The following is an 18,712-nucleotide window of genomic DNA, read 5'->3' as shown; positions in this document are numbered from 1 at the left end:
GGCCGACCCCGTGGCACACTCAGGAGAGTGCGGCACTGGGAGCACAGCGACGCTCCCACCATGGGTTTGGATCCTATATAGGAATGGCCGGTGCGCTCACTGGCTGAGCGCGGTGTGGGCGCCACCAAGCCAAGGGTTGCGTTCCCCTTATCGGTCACGAAAAAAAGACAAAAAAAAAAAAAAAAAAAGTCTAAAAAAAAATAAATAAAAATAAAAAACCACAACTTCATTTCAGAAGACATCTATATGTTCTTTGGTGGTCAGATTGAATACAAGTAGTAATGCCTCCATTTCTAATTTGCCAATTATGATTCATCTCAGACATTTTATGTAGGTTCCCCCCCACAAATATCAAGTTTAGGGTTTTATCAAACAAAACTGTAGAAGCAAGACTAAGAGGCTACCTTCAACCTGTAATTTCTTTTTGCAAAAAATAAAACCCAAGGGAGCCAGGGAGGCAGGGAAAGCCACTCAGCTAACTCAAAATTCAGAAAGGCAACATATTTAACTGCTGCCTCGAATTATAGGCAATTTGAACGAAAAAGAATGAATGGTACTTTCCAGGGTAGATGAAGAAAGAAAAGGCAAATTTCTAAATAGTGGTTTGAAGGAGGTTTTTGAAAAGGTGATCAATAATGGGTGGGAGAGGCACCCTGACAGAGAGATAAGTAAAGCAGAAAACTGAGTTGGTGTACCTCAGTTGAAGTCATCTTTAAAAGAATGAAATCAAACAGCAAGACCATCAGAAGCTTTTGTCTACATGGCTTGTCTGAAGTTTGCAATAAAATACTGTATATAATTGAAAGCAAAAAGCAATTAGACAAAAACCAGTTTGCTAACAGAAACTAAAGATGCACAAATGAAAAACAGAAAGAACCAGCAGGGTGAGTTGAGGCCTCCCACAAAGCAGGGCAGATAGAGAAGCCACTCTGCAGTTCCACATACCATATGACACCTACGCATAGCCTCTCCATTTTTATATTCACTTCCTCTAACAGGAGGCCCCCTTGGTAATAAAATATTCACCAAACAGCTGAATTTTAGTTAGTTGAGCACTAGAGGGCGAAACTTCCCATATTTTCAATACTGATCAGGCCTACAGAAAAAAAATTTCTCTTCGGAGCACAGCGACATAAAAAAAAATTTAAACTCACTGGAAGAAGTAATAAAGTAACTTTATTACATAAAAAAATAGATGTGAAATATGGGAAAATAGGCAAAACAATGTTTCCTAAATCAGGTCTTGGGTCATCCTTTCCATTCACGTAATTTAGTGAAGTATGGCCAAGTCACTACTTTGGGCCTCAGATTCCGCATCTGAAAATAAAGTGGTAGACTGAGAAGTGGCAGACTGAAAATGTGAAGTCATTTTCCAGCACTAAAATTTTAAAATAATCCGTGATAATTTAAGTCATTAGAGCTTTTCAAGAAAAAAATAACAGTAAAAACCAAAGCATGTTTTATTTCCATACCTCATTGAACACTCCACACTTGTTCAATTCATTACTTCCACATGCCCTCACTTTTTCATGCAGAATATTTTCATTCTCAAAGAAGAAAGGTTTCAATACCAGTAAGACCAGGAGGACACAATATTCTTCAACACCATAAAAGCCTGCTTTCAATCTACCAGAAATATGTGCTTGGTTTACATGCACCTCATCCCTGATTTGCTGATGGAAAGGGGCAATGTAACCCAGTGTTCTCACCCTAATTTCAACCATTAAATAATACAAATTGGGCTGTCTCAACCAGGGCTTAATTAGTGGGAAGGTGGCTAATCTGATGAGGTAATGTCAGGTTTAGGAAGCTTTTTCTCTTGTTCTCCTTCCTCACAAAATTAATGGGCAATTCTCTCCAAGGCATTTGGAGATATACTTCCCAGTCTCTTTTTCTTCATTACAACATAAAGGATGTAATACATTTGAAAACAATAGCATAGAGTTCCTATGAAAACCTCTCTGGTTTGAGACCCAGGAGAGTTTAAAGGGCAGTGACAACCATTACGTATTCTCTGTAATGTGGTGAGAACAAAATATGGTGACAGGTTGGATCTGACCTGAAAAACTCTGGAACTCAGAGGCCCAATTCTGAAGATAAACTCAAAACTCCAGCAGAACCGCAATACACCAAAAGATGAAAGAACCTCGTCTGATGCACAGTAGATACTTAAAACATATTGTATTAAATAAATAATAAATGTAACTACCACATGGAGTAAACTTACTATTATCAAGGACTATGCTAAACACTTTATATATATTATCCCATAGACTCTATGTTACAGGTTCTATTATCATACCCATTTTACAGATTATATAATTAAGGCTGAGGGAGGAAGGTTACAGGACCAAAATCACATAGCTATTAAGTGAAAAGAGCCAAGGATGTGCATCCCTTTTTCTAAACCATTACATTGTATCTTACACAAACATAACATGGATACTCATCCCTTGTCTGTACTCGCCTTTCCTGACAACAATAATAAAATCAGTACACGAACTGCCAAACCCAGGAAGCAGGCATTAGGACAACTTCCAGAGTTTGTTAGCTACACAAAATAATCATAAGTTTACTATTTAAGACACAATTTGTCTCCTTGTAAAAAGGAAGATTACATGTCATGATGAAGGAAGAAGGGGATATGAAGCACTGTGCAAAAGACCTTTGTTAGGTGTGGCATTTTTACATATATTATCCATTCAATCCTCAAAATATCCTTGTGAAGTATTACCCTCATTTTACAGATAAATTTCAGGGAGATTAAGTAATTTGTCCAAATTACACTGACAGTAAGTGACAGAGGACCTTCTAGTTTAATTTTAAAGTATCACATTTGGTTAAATGAGGATTTCCATGTGGTTCTTGAAAAATCCTGACAGCATTCATGATTTCAACTCAAGTTGTATCACACTACTTTGTAATTCACTATCTTCACCAGAAGATATCACTAGAATCCTCATTTAAATACCTGTGTAGTTTACGCAATGAGGCAACTGAGGCAATATTACATTAATTCTTTAAAATACTTCCTAGTGTATAACAGTTCATTAACATTTTAAAACCTTATATAATTAGCTATGTCTAGGAGTATGGAACCTGATAATATTCTGTTTACATGTCTACTCTCCAGGATGTTGATTTTCAGACATATTTTTTCAATATCCTAGGAACCTTCTTTTCAAATAGAATCTTCAATGAAAGCCCAATATATAAAAGAGATAAGGGAAGCTTTTTTTTGGAGAGGATAAGGGTCTCAAGTCTTTGCCTGCTTGGCCTCTCCTTTGTTCCTTAGACTTCTCTCAGAAATACTCCCCCTTGGGCTTGTTCCTCTAACAAATAAGTATTCTGTCTTGATTAGAGCTTTTAGCAATATTTGTGCAGACTGTTTATCCTAAATAAAATGCAAGACTCATGGTAAAGCAAAAATATTTTCACTGAACAAGACATAAGCTCTTTCTTGAAGAATTATGCGCAGAACAATGCACAATGAACAGAAGCTTAGTCCATGTTTTAGTGAAACACTCTTCCCCAACACACACAGCAGCCTTATCTCCTTTTCAGGACTGTCATATACAGGGTCATATATACAAAATACCAAACTCATTACTAAACTCACTAAAATGCTATCATCTTTTTATAATAATTCAAGTACTCACACTGCTCAGAAACTAAGCATTTGGAAACATAAATAATTAAGAATCCATATGCTGTACCCACAGATATGTACTATCATGTATCAATAAAAAAAATTAAAATTAAAAAAAAAAACCATAAGTAGTCCATAGGATAGTTAGGAGAGTCATTAACTTAACATCTCAACTTCTCAAGTTTGAAAATCACTTACCTTGTGAAGCAATAAGAACCACAAGTTAGAATGCACAATGGGGATAAAAGTGTTATTGAAATAAAAAGTTGTTCTAAAGATCTCCCCCTTTTATGGAGCAGAGAATAAACAAACCTTTGCCAAGATGTGTGTTGATGGACATATATCTTGCAGTTCCAGTTAAACTTTTGTGCTCCCTATAAGGTATGTGTTTTTTGGTTTCGGGGTCAATGTATTCCTTGGCCAGTCCAAAGTCTATAATGTGTATAACATGCTCTTTCTTATTGCCTTGTCGGCCAATCAGGAAGTTCTCTGGCTTGACATCTCGGTAAATGAGATTCTTTGAGTGCACATACTCCATTCGAGAAAGCTAAAAGAAAAAAAATGACGAAAATATTCTATGCTACTTCAGAAAGTAAACTTTAACAGAAAAGAATTTCTAGGTAAGATACCAGACTGTCAGTGGCTTTTAAGACAGGTGCTACTGCCACATTCACCTCCTGTCCACATCTCCCTACCCTCAGTTGGACAAGACTCCCCAACCCAGCTCTCACTGTTGTAGAAGTAAAGGAAGCGAGGCCCAGAGAAGTTAATCCTGCCTGCTATCACATAGCTAGTTAGCAGCAGAGACAGGACTGCAGTTTTTATGTTAAAGTAAATATACCCAAAATAAAAGTGATAAAGTTATTACAAATTTCATTAAATATTTTTATCTACAAAGCTTTTCTCCTTATTTAGTATAAAAAGGGAAGCTCAGACATTTGAATTTTGGACTTGAAAGTCAAAGGCAATTTTCTAACATTTCCAAATTTTTACTGGACAGTAGGTGAGACTATCACCATTTCAAACAAATAAATATGTATTTGTATCCTTCCCCTGAGTGCCTGACAAACTTCTCCAAGGAACTGTCACAGCTGCTCCTTAAGCTGGTACTGGTGTGTAACTTGGTAGCAGCTGCAAGAATTGCCTCTTCAGCCTTTATCAGTCTCTGTAAGAACTGGAGGCCAGAGAACTCAGGCAAGTTCTTGGTTACACAACTTCTGAATCTGAGTGTTAGTGCAGTGGATTCTATCTGCAATCTTTTCTTGGATCTAACAGTGAGGGGAGAGGGAGGACATGACAGAACTTTACAGCTATGTGTTTGAAACCTATAAATAAAACACTGAAGAAATTACTTGCAATTTGTACAACTCCACCTAATCATCCTCTTTCTCTCCAGTCTAAATTATATGCTTCCATTTCAGTTAAGGGCAGGGTATTGCTCCAAGGTGCAAATTCTTAAAATAGAGCAAACTGTAGATGTAGTGTGACTTCTCTAAGTTATTAACCCTTTTTACCCCAGCCAGCTTCCTAGAATGCCATCAAGCCTGTCAGTACTAATTCACTGGATGTCACTATAGCTAGTAAATCACCAAAAGGCCCACAAGGATGTGGCTTGGGGACTGGCCTATCCTCTCCCAGAAGAGTAATGCCAACTTACCAACTGGATGGCTATCATTAATACCGTCTTCAAAGTAAATGTTCGGTCACAGAGATCAAACAAGTCCTCCAAACTAGGGCCAAGGAGTTCCAGCACCATAGCATTGTATTTCCCACATGGTCCAAAGTAATACACCTGTGGGAGACCTTCACCTGAAAACAGAGAGGAAATGGGGTACAGAGTAGGAGACACAAAAACCAAAATATGAGACAACTGCATTAGCACTGAGTATAACATAAAGTGCAATTTGTAAGATTTCCATTTCCTTTCATAGTCCCTACTGGAAAACTTAAACTGAGCACAACAGATTCAATGGGAACTAATAATGGGTGGGAAAGCCTAAGTCATTGCATAATATGTTCAAATAAGCAGTTATTTAATACAAGAGTGTGAAAGGCATTTTCACTACTATAAAAGACAGAGAATGGTCCCTGATCCATTAGTGGATCAGAGCGTAAGCTATTCTTCCCAAAGAATGCCCGAAAGTACAGTATCATAAAAGGTTCAAAGGATGGCTCACTGAGCTCAAAGACCAGGCTAACAGACTTTGTTGCATTAGCTGGTTTCATTAGCACTCCCTATGCTTACTGCCAAAGCCAAAACATGGAGCTGTTTGTAACTGTTGTCTTATGGAGAATTCAGATTGAAGGAGAGAGGTCACAGAGGGTATAGGTAGCTTGGCCCCAGGCCAGCACAACTGACTCTCTTCTCATGGGGAGTCTGTAGTTTTCTGTTTTCTATCAGCAGGAGAAAAGTCAACAGACACGTAGCTACATACAAGGTTGGGTTTTCCCTAGATTTGAAATTCACAGCTGTAAGAAACTAAAATCCAGACTCTCTCACCTAAGTGGCAATGTGTAAATAAATTTCCTCCTTAAAGTTCATTGTAAATATGAAGCATTCAGTAAATATGCCAGTGGATACTGAGACTATAGAACATTGTTTTGTTATCTGGTCTCATAGAACAGAGACATTTCCATCTTACACATTTATGAATACCATGTGTATGCAGACAGTTGTATGTGTTATGGATTAATGTTTATTTCTGTCTCCAAGTTTTTTATTTTTTGTTTTTGTTTTTTGGTGGCTGGCCAGCATAGGGATCCAAATCCATGACCTTGGTGTTAAAAGGCTGCGCTCTAACCAACTGAGCTAACCAGTTGGCCCTGCCTCCAAGTTTTTCAGAGAACAAAATTCTCTCCATCTTCCCATTCCCTTTTCATTTGTATGGGTAGAATATAAGCAGAGGTGATATACTTCTAATACATCCTTCTCTCCAGGGCAGGTCTTATATATCTGGAGTTAACGTGATTCATTGCTATCATGTGTATATTTAACTATTTCAAGTATTGCACTAGTCTATCTTGTTCCAATTAAATACTAAACAGCTTAAGTATTTTCTTTTAATTTGTATCATCTAATATAGTATACCTTGATTTTGCTAGCTCAATAAATATCCATTGAACTGTTTTTGTGGTTGTTTTGATTTTCCCTATTTCCAAAAGGAAACCGGACTTAATTTGAAGTGGTTGCTTTCCCTGTTGTTTTGAATAACTAATTTTTCAATCTATTTAACATATATAAAACCTAACAGCTGTTACCAATGAGTCCTGCTGAGAAATCCAAAGCAGAAAACTCTACCTTAGAGATTTATTGCTTTTATTAATCAGACACATGGTAGATGCAGTTTGAGGATCTTTTTAATTTATGTCCTATATAATAGTTATGATGCCACTAAAATTTTATTTTCCTAATGTAAATATTATATTCTCCAAAGCAGGTTGTGGCAGAGTCTGTTGGTTACCTGCCCAATATCCATTTTCTGCTTCTTTAATAACAGAACTTCTAATTGCTGCAAATAGCAACTTGCCCAGTTATAACTTTCCAGCTTCCCTTAATAATAGGAATGACCAATAAGATGGAAGCAGAAATCATTTGCTGAGGTGGTTCTAGAAAGTTCTTTCAAGGGAATTGACTTCAGTGGGAATTATGACCCTTTGAAGGTCCAGGAGCCATCTAGAATCACCAGACACCTTGACAGTGTAAGATAGTGCCAAGAAGGGATGAAGCAAAAAAAGAGAAGAACCTGAGTCCTTGACGGCTGTGGAGTAGACACACCAATTTTGGACTTCCCTTCCCTCTGTACTTTTTTAATACAAAAGAAAAATCAATCTTTACCTTGACAGAGCTACTGTTATTTGGATTTCTTTTAAAAGCCAAATCTAATCCTACTTAATAAACATATTATTCCCTTAGTTGGTTAAACTGTAAATCTGGGCACAATATCTTCTTTCTAAAGTACAAGCTAAAAGTCAAGCCTGCTTAGAATTATAATATTGGCATAATTTCCTAGACTTGCTGCTAATACTTTAAATGAGACAAATGATCTTCTTGCTTTTTTTTTTTTTTTTTTAAAGATGACCGGTAAGGGGATCTTAACCCTTGACTTGGTGTTGTCAGCACCACGCTCGCCCAGTGAGCCAACCGGCCATCCCTATATGGGATCTGAACCCGTGGCCTTGGTGTTATCAGCACCACACTCTCCCAAGTGAGCCAGCCCCTATCTTCTTGTTCTTGACAATCTTTAGTACCAAATCTAGGCCTCTCTTGTCAAAAGTTTCCATGTTTACAAAGAAGTCACAAAGGAATTTTGGGTAATATCTATAATTTCTAACTACAAGGTCACTCATAACTTCTGCCTAGGAACTTGAAAGAATGAGGAGCTCCTGCTTGTTCAATTGTTGCCTTTATTAATTTCCGTGAGACTTCACATTACCCTGGCAGGCTTTGGGATGCTCAAGACAACTTCTAGAACACCGAGTGGCTTTGAAGCACTTCTGGAAGAGGGACTAGGTCCAATATAATAGTGTAGAAAGAGCTCAAGTCAGAGTCCTGGATCTAATATTTACTTCTGCTACCAAATCTGGCAAATTCCTCCGCCTTTTCCCTCTGTAAAGAGGAGGGGTTAAGACAGGTCCCTTTTTAATTCCAAATTCTGATTATGGCTAGGATTTCCTTCAAGCTACTTTCTGGGTTCCTCTTTGCAAAGCCACAGAACTAGTATTAATGAAACACCTCCACGTTATATGAAATATATGTGGTATCAATTCAAATATAAGCTGGTAGCAGTACACAGCTGGAAGTGTACCTATAAGAAACATCTCTAAACTTAAAACAGACACAGTGACTTCACCTCATACCTACTGAATCAGAATTTTTAGGGGCAGAAGCAAACATAGCTCCACAAGCGATTCTGATGTGCAATCTCAGCTGGAAAACACTGCATCTAGAATGCAGAAATAAAGGCCATTGCTTTGTTTTATGACTAATTTATCAGGACGACTCAAAAATACTGACAAACCAGTCTCTTCAGAAGTTCTTTCAGACCAGAATCGTTAGACCTTTTGAAAGGAATGATTTTAAGGCTAGTTAAAAGATTTGTCTTTTTAAAAAAAGATCTAAAAGTGTCTTAGGTATTATAGAAAATGTGCTGCTAGGTATAAAAGTCTCTTTAGGAGATGTAGTTGTAATTTATTAGAACTATCTGTACAGAAAGATGCCCATGCAAGTTCTATTCTGTGCCTGGTTTTTCTCATGACTACCCAAAAGTGGACAGTACTGGTGGAAAAGACACAGACAAAGGCTCACTAAGAAAGTCATCAGAGATTATCACACAGTAATGATTTATCATCTGGACTGCACTTAAATGAAAAATCCTGTATATTTCATTCTTCTTTTGCAGAGCCATCTCTAATTCACTGCTTTAAAAATTTTTAATAGTCAATGTTATGCTGTGGAATTCTTTAATAAGACTGGGGGTAAGGGCAAAGCCTTAAATGCAACACCAGCTATATGAGGGTACTTCAAGGAGTTTGTGGAAAATAGAATTAAAAGATAATATGAATCTTTCTAAGAACTTTGAAAAGCACTCTTGTACACATGTGGTAAACAAGGTACTTCCTCTAAGTAATTACGAGGAATGGGGTGGGAGAGTTGGGTAAGGTAGATATGAACTGAATTATATGATCTATGGTATATTAAAAACTAAGGTAGTTTTATAATCTCTCATCTATTCTGGAAATAATGCACTAATGAGGTCTCCCACCTAAATTGGTCAACTGCACAGAAACTGGGGAATTAAAGAAGTGAATCCTGAATTTTCCTTTTCTGAAGGATTTCCAATAGAATTTATTACCTTTCCTTTAACCACAAGTTAAATCTCATAAACCAAAACTGCAAGGTTATATGTCAACTCCATATGTTATCTTGCATGTTTTCTTTTCCTTGAGTACTATGGAACAGCCTTTCCACTCCTCAATAACATATTCTTATAAACCTTGCTGGACATACGGCTCACACATATATTAAAAGGAAGAACAGGAAGTGAAGTGTACAACACTACCACTAATTTTCAGTCTGTCATAAATTTAACTTGGTTTAAACACACCAAATCAAGGATAATGGCTTCTTTATCATCCAAGCAATTAACTAAAAAGATTCCATAATGCATTATGAACAGTAACTACTCTAAATAAGACATTTCTTAATGCATATCAGGCTGAGAACTGAAATAGAACCACCTTGAAGCTTTCAGTAATTTGGTCATATTGTTGCCTAATAATTACCATTCATTCTTTTTAAAAAACTAAATTACCTAAGTGTGAAGCAAATTCAAATAAGTCCCATACCTACATTAATATCTGGATGTAAAAAATAATATCCATATTAATATTTCAATGTAAAAAATAAATATATGGTGGTGATGACTGTTTTTTAAAGTCAGGTTGGAGAAAACTTTGAAGGACATGATGACCTTGGCAAGCCCTTTCTTTTGCTTTGTTTATATAGTTAACTTTTTAACTTTTTAAGAAAATGGGATGATTTTTCTCCAAAATTATTTTTTTCATTAACTTTTAACAGATACTTTATTTTTTTACATATATGCAATGGCTAAAATTGTTAGAAAAATAATTAATTACAATTCAGGTAGAAGGCATGATTGTCTAAATCTTGATTTTTTTGAGATAAAAATCAGAGTGCAACATATTAAAATTTATAGGATACGGCTCATGCAGTGCTTAGAGGAAAATTTATACTTTAAACACCTGTATTAAAAAATAAGAAAAATCTCAAATCAGTAATGTGAACTTGTACCTTAAGAAAATGGAAAAAGAAAAGCAAGCTAAACCAAAAGCAAATATAATTAGGAAATAACAAAGATTACAACAGAAATATATGAAATAGGGAATTAAAACACAATAGAGAAAAATCAACAAAATTAAAACTTGATTCTTTAAAAAGATCAATAAAACTTGCAAACCTTTATATAGACTGACCAAGAAAAAAAGAGAAGACTGAAATTACTAAAATCAGAAACAAAGCAGAGACACTATCACATTGTCATTATGGCTTTTTGTGGTGGTAAGATTTAGTTTCTTTCTCTTCCTCATTTGCAGTTTTGGTTCTACCAGTGGGTTTTGTTCTTTCTTGTGTAATCATGGTAGTAATTATCATTTTTATTTTTTTTTATAAAAGATGACCGGTAAGGGGATCTTAACCCTTGACTTGGTGTTGTCAGCACCATGCTCTCCCAAGTGAGCTAACCGGCCATCCCTATATAGGATCCAAACTCGTGGCCTTGGTGTTATGAACACCACACTCTCCCAAGTGAGCCACGGGCTAGCCCTCTCTCTTGAAGATTTCTTGCAGGGCTGGTTGTGTGATGGTGAACTCCCACAGTTTTTGCTTGTCTGGAAAACACACTATTTCTCCCTCCTTTCTGAAGGATAGGCTTGCTGGGTATAGTATTCTTGGCTGGCAGTTTTTTTCTTTTAGTATTTTGAGTATATCATCCTATTTTCTTTGGTTCTATAGAGTTTCTGTTGAGAAGTCTGCTGTTAGTCTGATAGGGGCTCCCCCTTATATGTGAGTTGATGCTTTTCTCTTGCTTCTTTACAGATTCTTCTTTGTCTTCTTTTTTTTTTTTGTGACCAGTAAGGGGATCATAACCCTTGGCTCGGTGTCACCTGCCGCGCTCAGCCAGCACACCGGCCATCCCTATATAGGATCCGAACCTACGGCCTCGGTGCTCCCAGCACCGCTTCGCTCCCAGCGCCGCACTCTCCCGAGTGAGCCACAGGATCGGCCCTTCTTTTTAGATTCTGCCTTTGTCTTTGAGCTTTCCTAGTTTGACTATAACGTGTCTTGGAACGGGCCTTTGGGGTTGAATCTGCTGGGGGATCTTTGAGCCTCCTGGATCTGAAGGTCCCTGTCTCTCCCTATACTTGGCAAGTTTTCTGTTATTATTTGTTGAATAGGTTTTCCATGCCTTTTCCTTTCTCCTCCCCTTCTGGATATGCATAATTCAAATGTTTGCATGCTTAAGGTTGTCTGCTAGCTCTCTTCAATTTTCTTCATTTTTCAAAATTCTTTTTTCCTTTTTTATGTCTGCCTGGGTTATTTTGAAGAGATTATCTTCAAGATCAGAAATTCTTTCTTCTGCTTGTTCTAGCCTGCTGCTTAAGCTATTGGGTTTTACATTCTTTTTTAAGGTATTCATCTCTTTGTAAATTTCCTCCTTAACATTCTGGATTTTTTTCTCATTTCATTATGTTGTCTTGAGTCTTCTAGTATCTCAGTGAGTTTCCTTAAGATTGTTGCTCAAAACTCCTTTTCAGTCATTTCAAGCATTTCCTACTCTGCAGGGCCTACTACTTGAGAATTACTGTATTCTCTTGGTGGTGTTATATTTTCTTAGATTTTTGTATTGCTAGTGTCTCTACATTGATGTCTGGTCATCTCATAGAGCATTTGCTACTTCTACTGCTCTGGAGTGCTCTTGGAAGACAGACACGTCCTCCTCTTTTTCCACTCTCTGATGGTGATTCTCCGCATGTCAATGTAGCTGAGTGTCTGGCAGGCCAGCTGCGTGGTGGCTGTGGCTACTGCTGTGGCAGGCCACCCATACAGAAGTGGTGTTTTTAGCGTGCTCTCTTGCCTGCTTCCAGGTGGGAGGTGCTGCTCTTGGCTCCTCCCTATGACCCTGGGAGTGTTCTCTTGCCTACTTCCTGGTGGAGGGGGCTGCCCTTGGCTCCTGCCTAGGACTCTGGGCATGCTCTCTTGTCTGCTTCTGGGCAGAGGGTGATTTTTTTCCAAAATTAAACTCTTTCTCTCCTTGGTCCCATCAATGGTAGTGACTTTTAGCACAACTACTAAATATTCTGTAATGTTTGTGAGAGGTCAGGGAATTACTAATACATGGAGAATTATCACCAGCGAAAACAATAATATTAAACACATACACTTAACTAGAGAGCATATAATAAGCAGATAAACCACATGATATTCCATAGGAAATAAAGGGAAAAATGAAAGCACAGACTTTAAAACTTAGAGACTAACTCTACAAAACCAATACATTATTACCAAGATATGAGATAATATAGTTCTTAAAAAAAAAAGAACAAACAGAACCTTTCTCATTTCTGACCCTGAAAAGTGCCTCTTTATAATATGAACCAGTTCAACATAAGAATCTACTCAAAATGTAGGCTTAACAAGTAAAACAGCTGAACCCAGAATTAAGGAATCAGGATAACTTTGTCCTATAGTGAAAAATGTTTTACAATCATCTTGTTCACAAGCCTCTTGGGAACTGGAATATTGCTAGACATACACTGCTAACATGGGCTCAAATTTGTATGGTGGGAGAAGAGACAGTGAGGAAAGGCAAGAGCAGAGGAATAATCTCACATTTCTAAGCCACAGAAATTGAGTTTTTCCAGCTTTTCTATTACATATACACATTTACCAAGGCCTTGAGCCTTAAAGCAGGCTTGAAGTTTTATGTATCCAAAAGAGGAAAAAAAGTCTGAGATAGGATAGATTTCTTCCATAGTAGACAGCATTTAAGATACAAACGTTTTAAAAAGTGTTGTGTATAGGGGGTGGGGCAGAGTCCTTTCTCTTTCCAAAAAGACTAGGAATTACTAACAAGACTAACTTTACTCAGCTGGTAAATTTATCAGATTAAAAAACCCAGTCTCTGAAATTTTCCCCCATTGCTTGGTATTGTAGTTCCTGTGAGACAGAATAGCTACCAAATTTCAAAACCTCAAAAGCCAAGGAGATGCCCAATTCATCTTAACACGCAACTGGACAATAACAACTAAAAAGTCACGAAAGTTCTGCAAGAACTTAGAAGAAATGAGAAGAAAAAAATGAGGTTATCCAAACTACAGTGATCCTCTTTCTGACAATCTTGCCCCACTCCCATTACAGTTTCTTTATCCATGTGTGTCTGTCTTCCCTACTAACAGAAGGCTATTTGAAAGCAACAACTACCATGTGTTAATTATGTTTGTATGTCAGCACCTAGCACTGGTCCAAGCATACAACATAGATATGTATAGAGTAAATATTAAGTAAATGAATAAGTACAACTCAATGCAATGGCACTTGAGTTTTCTATTTGGAATGCATAATGCTTCCCTAAAATGCTAAAATATAAACACATACAGAGCAAAACACACTCAGCAAATTTTAAATGTGCAGGGAATGCTAACACAATTGATTTTTCTTAGTTCTTGTTTGAATTCATGGAAATATTAAACAAAAAAAGTTCTGTTGGGCAAACCACAAGTACGAAAATTCCAAGTAACTCAGAGTTGCAATATTTCTACATTGACTTTCTTCTGTGTATTTTCTTCCATAATGGTTTATATGTTATCTACAATTTTATCTTGCTGTTTCTATATGTAGGTGAACAAATACGCAGAGTTACTCATTTTAGTTAATAGTACTGAAGGTTGCACATAAACAAATGTCTCTCTTCTCTCCAAACAGCACCTGCCCGTTCAAACAGATTAAATGACTAACAAAATTAGTCATCTAAGTCATCTAAATAGACTTTGGTGTTATCAACACCACATTCTAACCATCTGAGCTAATTGGCTAGTCCTCCCTCTCCATTTACAAACCAACTCTTTATTTGGTCTTGTGTAACCTGGAATTATGTGGTCTTAACATAAGTAGCCCTTGCCCATCTCTCTTGAATCTCACAGTCATCCTGTGAAGAAAAAGGGGAAAATACCAATAACTCCATTTTTTTTTTTTTTTTTTTGTCTTTTTCGTGACCGGTACTCAGCCAGTGAGTGCACCGGCCATTCCTATATAGGATCCGAACCCGCTGCGGGAGTGTCGCTGTGCTCCCAGTGCCACACTCTCCCGAGTGCGCCACAGGCTCGGCCCCCAATAACTCCATTTTACAGATGAAATAGAAACTCTGAGAAATGTGTGATCTTTCCCAGATTCCCAAACAATACAACCAGAGCTCTTAGTGCTCTTTTCCATACACTAAGCTGCCTACATTCTCCAACTGTTGTTCTTTTTCATTCATGTGGCTGCCAAAGTTATTTTCCATGGTCCCCATCCCACCTCTTCCAAACCATGTGCCATTTTGGTTAACATTTTACTTTTTCCAGCAATTCTTTGTCACTCTTTCAAGATATAAACCCTCTACTCTGCTCCACAGGCAGCTTGATCTGTCCTACCCGCCCCCTTGATTCCCATTATTTTTATATCAGCTCCATGAATACTATCTTTTCACCTTTTCTATCATATGTCTATCTCTGCAGTTCTCAAGTTTTGTCACTTCCAGTCCCTGGTCTGGAACAGGGAGGGACCACCTGGGGCATTACTTTTTAAATTATAAAAGCGATATACACACACACACACACAAACACACCCATTTCAAACAATCAAACATAACAGCAAACCAAAAGCAGGACAAAATATATGAAGAAAAAATATTCACAACTATAAGAGCACATGATTAAGAACAGTAATGCAACTTCATTTTAAATTTAATATATAATGAACATTTTTTTCTTATTAACACATGGATTTACCTCATTTACTCTAACAACTTCATAGTATTCCACCATATGATATATCATATTTGTTGGCTTTCCCCCTACTAATGGGCATTCAGGTTATTTCCATATATTGTTTTTAGAAAATATACATATTATAGTGAATTGCTCTTGCCTGGCCTTTTCTCCCTCCTTACTCTTCCAGTGGGAAAGTACCAATTCCTCAGTGGGAAACGGGGTCAACCCATTTCCTATTGTCACTCCAAGGATGTGACTCAAGTCAGGTTAATCAGAATATTTTATCTGCCTGCCCAGGGGAACTGAGCCAGGAATAGGTGCATGACCCATGTCAGAACAATGAGTCAACTCTAGGACTTTAGCATGGAGCAGCTGCCAGGAACGACCACATGGAGAGAGCCTACTTGAGAATGAAGCCAACACAGCAGAGCTGAGAGAAAAAGAGAATGACAAAAATACACACATACCTGGGGACGAAGGGCAGTGTCGATCCTGGGTCCCGCGGCCTGAGGTAAGAATACTTCTGAATTCTCAGTCCTGTGAGCCAAGAAATTCTCTCTTTTTTGGTGGCTGGCCAATACAGGGATCGAACCCTGGACCTTGGTGTTGTCAGTACCACAGTCTAACCAACTGAGCTAACTAATCAGTCCCCCCCCCTCTCTCTTTCTTTTAAGTGAGCTTGAACTGGGACTCTATCCTCTGCAAATCAAAGCATGCAGACAAATACACACATGATACTGCAAAAATCTTTGTGCTACATTTTTGGACATGTATATAAATGTATCTTGAAGGTAAATTCCTTAAAGAGGAAATGCTGAGTCAAGAGGCATGCACATTTAACATGTTAATATATAGTACCTCCAGTCCTGGGCCTATTTCCAACATTTAGTATTACAATCCCATTACATGAGTGTCCAGGCCCATGGGGTATTTAAAAACACTTTTAGAACATTCCACTATTTCCGAAGCCCTAGCACTAGAGTTATCACCTCTCTTATACTTAACCAAAGTATGTTTGGAGGAGTCTCCTAGCTTTTTATCCAAATTATCATTGATATTTCAAAGTCAAGAGATCCTTCTTCTGCATTATTTGTTCAATGCTACAATTAGAAAATCTCACTCAGAATATGAACTCAAATAATAAAGAGAGAGAAATATTTCTCTTACAAAAGCACAGGTAAGATTATATCAGAAGTGAGTCAGTTGTATTTTTTATCTTTTTTTTTTTTTTTTGGTGGCTGGCTGGTGTAAGGGATCGAATCCTGGACCTTGGTGTTATCAGCACCATGCTCTAACCAACTGAGCTAGTCAGTCAGCCCCTGTGGTATTTTAAAAATATAATTAAGGTTTCAATCTTCAAATGAAGCCTAGTAAATTAAATACATCATTTAGGAATTCAGAAGGCACCTTGCCATGTGTTTAGATTAATAAACACAGTATAAAAAACAGATAAGCATATGCTTTTATTAACTGTGGACCTATTTAATAAATTGTTCCCAGAAGTATCCTGATTGGAAAAACCAAACCAAACCCACTAAGGAACACAGTCTAATAGCACAGAGGCAGAATGTTCCCTATTACTGAACTCTCTTAATATTGTAATACCCTTCCCTTAAGCATCAAAATAGCACTGGGAAAGTAAAGCGCTAATTGTCACTCATTTTCTGAATGGGAAAGTAGAAGTTAAGTGACTTGCTCGAGAATAATCAGTCTGTGGAACAGATGCTGCAGCCTGCCAACATTTTCTCATTTGATGCTTCACCCAAATATCTCTCCAGTCAGAACAGTTGTGACCTGGTGGAACATTCAAGATGACCTCATAACTTTGGGTCATTAAAGAGGCATGAAGACTTGCAAGGAAGCAAAATGAATTTACTTATCCTGCTGATTTTCAGTTAGTTTGAGGAAAAACTGTTGCAATGTCCCTGCTTCCAGTTTAAAATTCAATTAAGTTCAAAGTGTCTGATGGTCAGTTTGTTTTTTCATCAAACATCACAAGTGAGAATACACTGAGCAGTAAAGAAGGCACGTAACCTTGACTGAAAAGTTTAGGCAAGGCTTCATAGAGGTTGGGGTCACAGGCCCCATCCTTAAAGGATGGTTAAGAGCTGACTAGGCTGGAGTGGGGAGAGTGTCATCTTGCAGGCTGAAGGAGCAGCAAGCATATTGGTGGCTAAAAACACAGGGGCAAAAGCAAAGTGTTCTAATTTCTAGCTCTTCGAAATTAGAAAAACCAAGATTGTTTTGCTCTCACTCGAATCTTTTAATTTTGAGCCACTGGTGGGTTAAGCAACTATGTCTAAAAATTATGGCAAAGGTCATAAATAAAGTTGAAATAGAAAAGATATCTCAGTAAATAAAAAGAGCAAAAGAATAAAAAAAGAGTAAAAATAAGAATTTTATCTGAGTATTATATACCCACATTAATTTAGCACATCTTTAATAATATTTTTGCAGGAAGTATTTTCTAAGAATATGTCAAGAACACACTACAGCACTATAGCAGCACTGTCTAACAGAAATACAATGTGAGAAAAAAAAAAAAAAATACAATGTGAGCTACTAATGAGAGCCATGAATTTAATTTTAAATTTTCTAGAAGACACATTTAAAAAGTAAAAAGAGGCAGAAGCTGTGGCTGTGCCCTTCAGATACATTACTTGGAGGCGGGAGGGGAGAAGAGGGCCTTGGTGGCCCCCAGGACAGCAAGAGCGAGGAGCCAGAACAACTGAGAAAAGGGAGCCACTCAGAGGCTGGTGAGCCATCGCAAGGGACCAGCGGAGGGCCCGTCCCATGGGAAGTATTTGCAGCATGGGCAGTGGGGGAGACGTGCCCACCAAGGGAACACTGGGACACAGCAAGGACAGCCGACCTGCCCCCCAATCAGCACAGGACCACTCAGAGGAGACTGGTCAGGAATGCAGAATGCAGTTTGATGAAAAAACTCAGGCCCAGATCAGAGATTCTAAAGAACACAGATCCACTGGGTCTCTGGAGAGCCGGAAGTACCTATAAGGTCAACCATTAAACCCTGAGCTGCACAAAAAGCCTTCCCTAGGGAAACAGCAGCAAAGTAGCAATTTAAACAACCACACACTCAAGTACTGGTTCCCACAGGAAGTTCCCCCGTGTTAGAAGCAAAGGACAAAAAATTAGTTCCGGCCCAGGCACACCACCAGCACCTTGGGGCCTGCCTGGGACCTGGAGGCTTGGATCTGGGGACCGGACCCCACTTCCAGGCAAACTGCACCAGTGCTTGGGGCCAGCCTGGGGACAGGAAGCACGGAGAAGGGGACTGGACCCCAGACCCACAACCAGGCACAACATGCCAGCACCTCGGAGCCCACCCAGGGACCTGGGGCAAGGAGAAGGGGAATGGTCCTCTCTCCCACAACCAGGTACACCATGCCAGCACCCTGGGGCTTGCCCAGGGACCCGAGGCAAGGAGAAGGGGAACGGACCTCTCTCCCACATCCAGGCACACTGAGCCAGTGCTTCAGGGCCTGCCTGGGGAAA

The 18,712-nt window shown here is 38.3% G+C and overlaps 1 protein-coding gene across 2 annotated transcripts in view; it reads right to left on the bottom strand.

Annotated features, from left to right (window-relative positions):
* Window positions 1-18,712, bottom strand: part of CSNK1G1 (casein kinase 1 gamma 1) — a 176,916-nt gene that overhangs the window by 31,965 nt on the left and 126,239 nt on the right. For both annotated transcript variants that reach the window (XM_063089193.1, XM_063089195.1), the window contains exons 5-6: window positions 5,307-5,458; window positions 3,962-4,196 (exon numbers count right to left, since the gene is read on the bottom strand). In XM_063089193.1, the coding sequence (XP_062945263.1) occupies window positions 3,962-4,196; window positions 5,307-5,458 (387 nt within the window). The remainder of the gene's footprint in view (window positions 1-3,961; window positions 4,197-5,306; window positions 5,459-18,712) is intronic.

Source organism: Cynocephalus volans, chromosome 3, assembly GCF_027409185.1.
Source record: "Cynocephalus volans isolate mCynVol1 chromosome 3, mCynVol1.pri, whole genome shotgun sequence".
In the NCBI taxonomy this organism is placed as follows: Eukaryota; Metazoa; Chordata; class Mammalia; order Dermoptera; family Cynocephalidae; genus Cynocephalus; species Cynocephalus volans.
This window is presented reverse-complemented; position numbering and strand designations above follow the sequence as displayed.